Below are 11,242 nucleotides of genomic sequence, written 5' to 3'. Positions count from 1 at the left end.
TTCGACAGCTTTTTTTTTAATTTTACAAAAAAAAGTGACACTGTTTGCGACAATAGGTTTTATAACCAATGATACAGCTGTCGAAAATTCTGTCAAAATTGAAACGTCAACACCAAGTTGTCGGCCACGTATTTTGATGTTTTAAATGGAAATTGTGTTTTGCTGGAAATTCAGTATTAAAATCGATTAACGAAACAGTTCTTCAAATACAAGATGGTAAAACAGTTCGTTCGACATTGTGACCGTACTCATCCATTTGTTCCAGCCTCTTCGCCTAGACATAAAACGCAAACTTACGGCACGGTCTGACCGCGTAAAATGTGTAGATTTACACCCCACGGAACCGTGGATGCTCTGTTCCTTATACAGTGGCAATATAAACGTGTGGAACCACGAAAATCAACAACTGGTCAAAACTTTCGAGGTATGTGATTTGCCAGTCCGTGCAGCAAAATTCGTACCCCGAAAAAACTGGATTATTGCCGGTTCAGATGATATGCAAGTACGAGTTTTCAATTATAATACCCTAGATCGTGTGCATGCCTTTGAGGCACACTCCGATTATGTTCGTTGCATAGTGGTTCATCCAACTCAATCGTACATTCTAACAGGGAGTGGTAAGTATCACTGTAATTTCTCTGTAAACAAACTAACCGTTTACGTTTAGACGACATGTTGATTAAACTATGGAACTGGGAAAAAGCATGGGCGTGTCAGCAAGTGTTCGAAGGCCACTCACACTACGTCATGCAAATCGCCATCAACCCCAAAGACAACAACACCTTCGTGAGCGCTTCTCTCGACCGCACTTTGAAAGTGTGGCAATTGGGGGCCTCCACTGCCAATTTTACTTTAGAAGGACACGAAAAGGGGGTCAATTGCGTTGATTATTACCACGGAGGCGACAAACCGTACATAATTTCAGGCGCTGATGATCGCCTTGTCAAGATTTGGGACTACCAGAATAAAACGTGTGTACAAACTCTAGAAGGCCATACTCAAAACATCAGCTCTGTGTGTTTCCATCCAGAATTACCAATTGTATTAACCGGAAGCGAAGACGGCACTGTCAAAGTCTGGCATGCCAATACACATCGACTAGAAAGTAGTTTGAATTATGGGTTTGAAAGGGCGTGGACGATTTGTTGCCTCAAGGGCTCAAACAATGTCGTCATTGGTTATGATGAGGGTAGTATTTTGGTGAAAGTAGGTCGTGAAGAACCTGCCGTCAGCATGGATGCAAGTGGAGGCAAAATAATCTGGGCCAGACACTCTGAATTGCAACAGGCAAACCTGAAAGCGTTACCTGAAGGTGCGGAAATAAGAGACGGTGAACGTTTACCTGTCGCTATTAAAGATATGGGGGCGTGTGAGATTTATCCACAAACTATACAACATAATCCAAATGGACGATTTGTGGTGGTTTGTGGAGATGGGGAATATATTATTTACACGGCAATGGCGTTGCGTAATAAAGCGTTTGGTAGCGCTCAAGAGTTTGTATGGGCGCAGGATTCCAGTGAGTATGCTATTAGAGAAGCGGGATCAACGGTGCGGATTTACAAAAATTTCAAAGAGAAAAAGAACTTTAAACCAGATTTTGGAGCTGAAGGAATTTTTGGGGGGTGGTTGCTTGGGGTTAAGTCAGTTTCAGGACTTACTTTCTATGATTGGGATACTTTAGACCTTGTTCGAAGGATTGAAATTCAACCTAGAGCTGTTTATTGGTCTGACAGTGGTAAATTAGTTTGTCTAGCCACTGAAGACAGCTATTATATATTGTCTTATGACTCTGATCAAGTCCAGAAAGCAAAAGAAGAAGGAATAACAGCTGAGGATGGTGTAGAAGCTGCGTTTGAAGTCCTGGGTGAAGTCAGCGAAACAGTTCGTACTGGACTCTGGGTGGGAGACTGTTTTATTTACACCAATGCTGTTAATAGAATAAATTACTTTGTTGGAGGGGAACTTGTTACAATAGCACACCTAGACAGACCTCTGTACGTCTTGGGTTACGTACCAAGAGACGATAGGCTATATCTTGCTGATAAAGAACTAGGAGTAGTTAGTTATCAATTATTGTTATCCGTTCTTGAGTATCAAACGGCTGTAATGCGGAGAGACTTCACCACAGCTGATAGAGTTTTACCTTCAATTCCTAAAGAACACCGAACTAGAGTGGCCCACTTCCTTGAAAAGCAAGGTTTTAAGAAACAAGCTTTAGCTGTAAGCACTGACCCTGAACATAGATTTGAATTAGCTCTAGCTTTAGAAGACCTAAATACAGCTCGAACTTTAGCGCAAGAAGCTAATAATCCCCAGAAATGGAGTCAATTGGGTGAATTAGCAGCTTCAACAAACAATTTGCAGTTAGCTAAAGAATGTATGCAACGCGCTCAGGATTACGGTGGCTTGCTCCTGTTAGCTACTAGTTCTGGCGACGAGAATTTAGTTAAAAGTTTGGGAGAAAACACCCACTTTGAAGGAAAACACAATTTGGCGTTTTTGTCGTATTTTCTTTTGGGTGATTTGGACAAATGTATGGATATTTTAATTAGTACTGGACGTTTACCAGAAGCTGCTTTTTTCGCACGTTCCTACTTACCTGATAAAATTTCGGAAGTCGTAGCTTTGTGGAAGGCGAAATTGTCGTCGACGAACGAGAAAGCTGGCCAAAGTCTCGCTGATCCTAAAGATTACGAAAATCTGTTTCCTGGATTAAATGATGCTATTGCTGCGCAGAAGTTTTATAACGATGGAAAAAAGGGTTTGCCGTTGGCCATTAATGCAAGGAAAATTACTCCTAACCACGACCGGAACGTTGTGGATGAAATGAAATCTGCGGTAGGAGCGGGAGCGTTTAATTTGCCACAGACAAGGTATATAGTTTAAAAAATTATTTTTTGTTGTTGTTTAAATTGTTTGATTTTAAAGCCAACAAACTCACAGTGAACAGAAAACACCCGTCGTATTACAACAAGACGATGACGACGATCTTGACTTGGATTTGGAAGGAGTTAATATTGATGATAATATAGATACCACTGTAAGTTATTTGTACCTATGGATGTTCCACTATTTTAATTCATTTATTTTTAGGATATCAATATTGACGACGATTTATTAAGTGATTAAAATATTGAAATTTGCAAGTCTAAAATTAATATTTAATCGTTAATGTTTTTTTATTGTCGAGTATTTTATGTAGGTAATTATGTAATTAAAATTACATACAGTTTGTGGTTTTTTATTTATTGATAAAGCGAGAAATCAAGAAACGTCAGCGTATGGGAAATTTAAAAACATTCAAATGTGTACACTGTTGTGCAATAAAATTGTATAGCTACACACTTAATATTATTAAAATGACAGTATTGTAGTGACTGTAGCGGGTGTCTGGAAAATGGCGGATTAACTCTCCGCTACGCTCTTAGATGGCAATCATCAACTGGTGCGTCTGGGAAAAGTAGTTAAAAAAATTCTCACATTTCGGTGGGGTTTTTTCTTTCTGTCACCCAATTACCATTTCAGTTAAAAAAAATCTGTTGAGCTTTTATATTTTAATGTTTTATTTTTTACGAGTTTGAAAGTATTGAGTGCTGCAGTTTTTTTTTTTTTTAATTCGACTCTTGGATACCTACCCATGGTGTATTATTTCGGGAGCTCAGGGAGATTATTTAAAACAATTTTGGGGGTTTTGGAGTTCTCTTTTTGGAAAATTCTGACCTGACCTGTTTTTAAGTTAATTTTTTAATCCCGAGGTTCTAGGTATTCTTGTTTGGAAAGAATTTGAAAGTGCTTTGGATCCCCTAGCGTCTTTTCTCAAAATAATTTAATTAAATTTCTTGGTCGTTCGTCATATTTGCTAAAATCAGTCTAATCTTAGCAGATACTAGCCCCGCCCACCCACCCTCTCTTTTCTTAGAGGATATGTTATATGCCAAAATCGCTCATATTAGCAGGTACTAGCTCCACCCACCTACCCTTTATTTTCTTAGCGAGTGTGTCATTTGCCAAAATCGCAGTGGCGGCTCGTGAACTTTTGAAATGGGGGGGGGGACACAATTTGATTGATGAGTTAAATTAGAAGATTTAAAACAGGCTATTATTACCAATTAATAGACGAAATTGTGTTACTGAAATAAATACAAAAATACATTCAAGAAAGTAAAGAAGTAGTTGTCCACATACCTTTGGTTTTAAATCATTACTGAGGAGACAAACAAAACAATTTATTATTTTTTTCACAACCGTACATCCACAAAAATTTACCATGCTTGTTATGTCTATTAAAAGTTAGAGCATCTATGAAAGTCTGTCGTTTTGCCATGAACACTTTTTACTTCCCGAGCGTAAGCAAAGGAAGTATTGTAATCGAGTCCGTCGGCCGACTCTCTACTTTTACGTTTTCTCGATCTTTCATGACCTCTAGAATACGAAGAAATAGGTCTCCCATTTCCGTCTGTCTGTCCGTCTGTCCGTCCGTCTGTCCGTCCGTCTGTCCGTCTGCCGTCCCGGATTTTTATTAGACAGATAATCTCCGAAAGTACTGGACCGATTGTTGTGAAATTTTGTACTTATATTAGGAATATCATGTAGTTGGTAAAACGCTAACCAAAATTTGTCTAATCATCCCCACCACTAATGCGATGACGTCACTTCAAAATTGTACATAGTAAATGGGTCTTAAATTGTATAAAATAACATAGTCCTACACATGTAGTTTACAACTCCGAATTCAGTTTGTACCCGAAACGTCCAGATTTTTGGAAAAAAAATCAAAATCATAAAACAACATATTGCAATTTAATTTTGAATCTGCTAACCCGAATGTTTTAAAATGTTGCAGATGTTTTAAGGCTCTAAAGAGCATCATAAATCTTTAGTCAAAATATATTTGGTTATCCCCTTCAAAAACTTGATGACGTCAGCTCGAAAGTTTGCCGAATAAATCATATCTAAAATGTGCAAAATATGATGAGTCTGTACTTGTCATTTATCACTCCATTCATATTTTTTGGATTTGCATATACAGAGTGACTCAAAAAAATTAATGAATGCGTAAATATATTTTTTTGATTTAATCAGGAACTACTAAACGGAATGCTCTGACATGTTGCAGATGTTTTAAGGTTATAAAGAGCATAATAAATGTTTAGTCAAAATATATTTGCTATCTTCTACAAAAAACTGATGACGTCAGCTCAAAAGTTTGCCGAATAAATCGTATCTAAAATGTACAAAATATGATGAGTCTGTACTTGTGATTTATCATTCCATTCATATTTTTGGATTTGCATATGCAGGGTGACTCAAAAAAATTAATGAATGCGTGAATTTATTTTATCGATTTAATCAGGAATTACAAAACCGAATGCTTTGAAATCTTGGGAATATTTTAAAGTTATTATAAGCATGGTAAACTTTTGTTCAAAATGTATTTGTTCATCCCTCCTAAAAAAATTGATGACGTCACCCTTAAATTTTGCTGAATAAATCCTATCTAAAATGCAAAAAATATGATGAGTTTATACTTGTGATTTATCATTCCATTCATATTTTTTAGATTTTCTTAAGAGGTGGTTCAAAAAAATTAATGAAGTCAATTTATTTTATTGATTAAATTAAAGGCAACACTTATTACTAGTATTACACCCCAACTAACCCAATTTGTTTGACACAAAATTTGTTAAAGGAAAAACTCGGTTGAAACATAAGGGTAGCACGCTTATTTACATCGACTTTAGCATTACAGACCTGCATTTGTTTTATGCGGTCACTTGGTTCCGCGAATGCGAAATAGACATGTTTATAATCAACCAATTGTGAATTTCACCGTCAAGAATTAAAATAAAACCTAATGTTTTGTATAATAAGCGGAAGTCGAAGCAATAAAACCTATGGTCATTTTGTTTATAGTTTCTCTGTTTGACTCTCACGTATGCTGTTACGCTTGTCATCTTAAATTAAGAATGTTTATACATAAACGATTTTCAGTTGCCCCTCATATTACTAGACAGCGGATTTCTGTCGGGCTACGTCACGATTATAGGGGGGGACGTGCTGGATCGCCGGGTGATAGATAATATAATCACTGAATTTAATCGGTACTAATTAACGATTTATTAATCAAACGGCTAAGTAAATGAGAACGGGAATTAACAGCAGAGTGCAACGAAACAGCGTTATTCTAATCTCAAATAAACGAAGTGCAGTCCGCAACCGCAATGAATTCGCATCCCATACGAGCCGTACCGAGTTTGGCCTTGCCTAGCCCGACAGAAATCCGCTCTCTAGATATTACACACCGGCGCCGTATACGTGAGTAAATTATTTCGTTATTTTATTGATTATAAGAAATCAATATTCAAAACGACTCATTCATTTTCCCGAAAATTTGGGAATACAATAATTTTATTCTTAGTATTACACTACATCTATCCCAACTGATATACGTGTCCTTGCAAAAATGTTGATGACGTCATCACATTTTTTTTTAAATTCCCACTACAAAAATGTAATGAGAAAAAAAACACAATAGGCATGCAGTCGTCAAGTTTCCGACAGCGAGGGAAGTACTGTCTAAACTCTTTAGACCAATTTTTTTATTAATAAATCGGAGGTGGCTCTCCCTAAATTTTTCACTAAAATTTTACCGCCGGAAGACAGGGGACGATTTTTTATTAAATATTCAACTGATTTTAATTCCAAATCAAACAATTTCATTCGCACAGAATGAAAATGAACTAGACGCACGGTTTCCATGGCAACGGTGTAAACAAAACGTCTAAATGAGGCATGATTTGGTCTCCGCTTTTATCAGCACTTCAACAACTTATCATATATCCAAGACACAACATCTTTAGATGTAAGTTTTAATTTTTAATATGACACAAATTTCCGGATAATTTTTTAAATATTGAAAACTACTATCTTGCGATGTCCAGTGTGTTCGTAGACGTTGTAACTTTGAGGGGGCACGTGCCCTTGTGCCCCTTGGCACCAGCCGCCCCTGCAAAATCGATCTTATTTTAGCTGGTACTAGCCCCGCCCACCTACCTTCACTTTTCTTAGAGAATATATCATTTGCCAAAATTAGTTTTATTTTAGCAAGTACTGACGACGAACTTTTACAAAAAATGATCAAAATTTGGAAACATCACGAGCTTACTTGTGCATATTTAAAACAATTTTGGAGAACTTTGGTGTTCTATTTTCTGACCTGAGTTCTAACTAAGAGTTAATTTTAGGACCGCATTTTTTTCTTTTGAAAAATTTAAAGCAATCTTGAGGTTCTGGGATCTAGGTATTCCTGTTTGGAATGAATTTGAAAATGCTTTGGAGACTTTGGTCTTTTCTTATAATAATTTCATTAATTTAAATTTCTTAGAGGATACGCCATTTCCTAAAATCAGTCTTATCTTAGCAGGTACTAGCCCCGCCCACCCACCCTCTCTTTTCTTAGAGGCTATGTCATTTACCAAAATCAACCTTATCTTACCAGCTGCTAGCCCCGCCCACCCACTTTCTCTTTTCTTACGGGCCAATTTCAAGTTGGTTTGCAATTAATTGCAAGCGCCGTTGCTATGGTGATCTCGTAGAACTCTTAATATTTTACAAACCATTATATTTTTGCGAGGTTACCATAGCAACGCAGCTTGCAATTAATTGCAAACCAACTTGAAATTGGCCCGTTAGAGGGTATCTCATTTGCCAAAATCAGTCTTATATCTTAGCAGGTACTAGCCCCGCCGCCCACCCACCCTCTCTGTTCTTACAGGATATGTCATTTGACAAAATCAGTTTCATCTTAGCAAGTACTGATGACTAACTTACAAAAAATGATCAAAATTTGGGAACATCACGAGCTTATTTGTATGCACAAGGCAGGAATTTTGACCACCTGCTCTAGTGTTTATTGGTTATCCTTTAATGGATTTTTCTTTTGTAGATTTAGTTTTTGTTTATAATTTATGAATGTCTTATTAATTTTTTTTTGTTTATTTATTAACGAAAAATAACAGCTTCTTTTATTAATAATAATGCACAATAATGACTACTGGTTGTTGTGGTTATTGTCCTAAAAAAGAATAAAAGATGGATTTTATCGTTACTAAGAAATCAGAAAGTGAGCCGGAGGTTTTCACACATTAGGTGCGTACAATGTTGCTAATTTTACTACTATAAAATTACGTTTTTTTCGTAACCTATGTCATAAAGAATTTTTTTATATTTTTTTGGGATTCCCGAAACCCCCCATTAATCCGCCGTTTTCCAGACACCCGGTATTGTAAGAGTAATGTATTTAAATAACCACATGCACATGCATGTGCCAAATAATAAGATTGATAAGTAAATCAGATATAATTTTTATTCAAGAGCTGACATTATAATGAGCACCATAATTAATAATACAGTAATGACATACATGTAGAAATGTAGCTGTGCTCTAATTTAAAACTTTGGCATCCTTAATCAAAGTGAGTGGGCAAAGAAAACATTTTGACAAAGATAGAAAGATATAACCAACATCTTTAGCATTGGTTAAATTTTTTAAGATTTTTCTGAAATAGTTTTTAAATAGTCTTAATATTCTGTTTCGGTTAGAACTCAGAAGCAGATTTTTTTTATTTTATAGTTTATGTTGTACATATCAACATTGGATTGAAAAAAAGAACAGTTTTCAGTCTTTAAATTTTTATTTACTAATATTTGAACAATAAAAAATTATTATTGTAAACTAATTAATCGCGAAAAAATGTTTTATGTAAAAACCAAAAAACTTTTATTACTACCGCGCAGATAGGTGGCGCTTCTACATTTTGACAGACTTTTTGACACATGTTTAAAAAAGTGAGGTCAGTTAATACACCACAAAATGAGAAATCTAGAAGATTTTTCTGTTCCCAACGATGGCGAAATAACCTTATGCGAGATAAATGGCCGAATGCAATGTATGAACTACGAATACGCCAACGTATCTTCATTTACTACTTCGGTAAATTATGCTAGGTTAGAAACCCGACTTTGAAATCTTCAAACAAATTTTAGGTTGATAAACACCCGAAAATCCACGTAACTCGAGACTTGGTACATCACACGGCATTAGGCGATGAAATTAAAGCGTTATTCCTACCAACGGATGTGCCTTTTTTAAAACAACTGACGCAGGTGTATTCAGAGCAGGGAATTCAAGAAGTGTTGCGAACTGCGTCTTTTCACCATCATTTCGTTATTTCACATAGTGCTTTGTTGGTTTTGAAGGTTTTAAAGTACGTTAGGAAAGTTCAGTTGCTGTTAAATCCGAGTTTAGAGTATAATGGGCCTGAATTGATTGATGAATTGTGCCAAACAAGGAACTGGGCAAACAATTTAGTAAGATGCATTGCGTGGCATCATCACACGTCTCGATTGGCAGTGGCTACTAATGATGACAGTGTAAGGATTTATTGCAGTGATACTAATTTTGTGTCACTTTTAAGATGTAAGCAACAAAAGAACGTTGTGTGTTTGGCGTGGAGACCAATGTCTTTAACAGAGATAGCAGTTGGACATGAAAATGGAATCATTATTTGGAATGTAGACTTTAATTCACTGGTAACTTAGTATTCAAAAAAATACAAATGTGTAATGATTTTTTTTTCAGGTTGCAAGACCTTCAGTAAGCAACACTGTAATGTTGCACAGAGTAGAACATCAACTGTTGATGAGTCTAGTTTGGAGCCCTAATGGTAGCATCTTAGTGAGTGCAGCAGGGCGTGATTCAAACATTCTTGTTTGGGATGTTGAATTAAATAAAACTAGTATATTAAAAGGGTCCAGAGAATCTGGAAATATACTTTTAAAATGGTCTCCAGCAAAAGACAAACTTTTAAGTGTGTCAAGTGGAATTGTTTTTAAGTTTGTATTTTTGTTATTGTATTTTAACTTGTAATGTTTCATTTTTTATAGAATATGGGATTGTCAACACTGGGAGAGTGACCGCTGGACTGTATTATCAGGGCGCGTTCAGTCTGCGTGTTGGTCAAGTTGTGGTACACATTTATTGTTTGCCACCAACACTGAGTCAATAATTTATGGTTTGACAATAAAGAGTGACCAGATATTTACAAGCAATTCAGACACTTCAATTGATCATGCAGTGCCATTATTTGATCTTACCAAATTAGATTTAGAAGGCATTGCAGTTGGAGGGACTGTACAAAGCATGGAGACTGATCCAAAAGGAACTCATTTGGCGGTGTTCTTTAAAGAAACGAACTGTGTCGCCATTTTTAATGTTGTGACATCCCCTTTGCTTCAATTAATTGCCAGGTTAATTGGTGTACTTGAACTTACATTGATTTATTACCATTTGTTTTGCAGTTCTTTGATTGTGGGTTTGGCTGCAGAAGTGCCAACTGCAATAACTTTCCAACAAAATTTTAAGCCTGGTGCTTGCCTTACTATTGCTTGGTCCAGCGGCCGCATTCAACACTTTCCAATTATTTATACTGATTTAGCGAATGATTTTAACGTTAACCATTCTGTGCGTTCAATTAATAATTCGCGTTAATATTTAGGATTTTGTAACAAAGTAATTTTACATCAAAGAAATGACTTATTTATTACATTTAATAAAGAAAATTTAAAATAATCATTGTCGTGCCCGTTTATTGCTTGTATAGGTCCCTGGATCAGATTGTCTTTTTTCTAAAATGAAAAATGGGGTTTAAATATGTATGTAATTATTTAATGAGTGTGATTGCAACTTACTGACTTTATTTTCTGCTGCATTTGAGGCAGAAACAAACGTTCGTTGTAACTTCGTTTTCTTTACTTCTCTGTATTTTTTTGCTACATCTGTTGAAAGTTCTGCGACTCTAGCCATAACTGCTGCTGGATAACTAAACAATGTGGGTTAATAATGGCATGCACAATTTCAGCGATCTTACCTGCAGCCCATAAATTCAATATTTGTAAAAGCTGTGGCTAATGCGACAAGGTAGTCCTCGGGAAAGTTACCTTTGTGAGTTTTCATAAATTCTTTACGCAGTTGCCAATGCTCTTCCAGATCTGTATCATCTCTATATTTTTCAATATCCCAATCAGTGGGGTACGTTTGAGTCATGTTGAATCAAATACAATCGTCAAATTTTGTGAAGTTACTTCTTTTTACTTACGATAATTTTTTATGTTTTTGCGGTTAACATTTGACACTTTTTGACATACAAACTCTCAATGCAGCCAACTGTTGTTAACAATA

The 11,242-nt window shown here is 36.0% G+C and overlaps 3 protein-coding genes across 3 annotated transcripts; 2 read left to right on the top strand and 1 right to left on the bottom strand.

The window, feature by feature from the left end:
* The first annotated feature begins 81 nt into the window (after positions 1-81).
* LOC135122806 (coatomer subunit beta') lies at positions 82-3,235 on the top strand. Its single transcript, XM_064047243.1, has 5 exons — positions 82-216; positions 266-617; positions 668-2,876; positions 2,932-3,043; positions 3,097-3,235. The coding sequence occupies exons 1-5, from the start codon at positions 214-216 to the stop codon at positions 3,130-3,132; spliced, it is 2,712 nt and encodes a 903-aa protein (XP_063903313.1). The 5' UTR covers positions 82-213; the 3' UTR covers positions 3,133-3,235.
* Positions 3,236-8,802: 5,567 nt separating this feature from the next.
* On the top strand, positions 8,803-10,633 carry LOC135122801 (aladin-like). Its single transcript, XM_064047235.1, has 5 exons — positions 8,803-8,995; positions 9,049-9,594; positions 9,644-9,897; positions 9,949-10,311; positions 10,363-10,633. The coding sequence occupies exons 1-5, from the start codon at positions 8,876-8,878 to the stop codon at positions 10,550-10,552; spliced, it is 1,473 nt and encodes a 490-aa protein (XP_063903305.1). The 5' UTR covers positions 8,803-8,875; the 3' UTR covers positions 10,553-10,633.
* LOC135122803 (partner of xrn-2 protein 1-like) lies at positions 10,578-11,231 on the bottom strand. Its single transcript, XM_064047238.1, has 3 exons — positions 10,932-11,231; positions 10,753-10,883; positions 10,578-10,689 (listed from the first exon to the last, which is right to left on the bottom strand). The coding sequence occupies exons 1-3, from the start codon at positions 11,105-11,107 to the stop codon at positions 10,634-10,636; spliced, it is 363 nt and encodes a 120-aa protein (XP_063903308.1). The 5' UTR covers positions 11,108-11,231; the 3' UTR covers positions 10,578-10,633.
* Positions 11,232-11,242: the final 11 nt, after the last annotated feature.

This window comes from Zophobas morio, unplaced genomic scaffold (assembly GCF_036711695.1).
Source record: "Zophobas morio isolate AGI-343-1 ecotype UQ-CSIRO unplaced genomic scaffold, CSIRO_AGI_Zmor_V1 ptg000005l, whole genome shotgun sequence".
In the NCBI taxonomy this organism is placed as follows: Eukaryota; Metazoa; Arthropoda; class Insecta; order Coleoptera; family Tenebrionidae; genus Zophobas; species Zophobas morio.
This window is presented reverse-complemented; position numbering and strand designations above follow the sequence as displayed.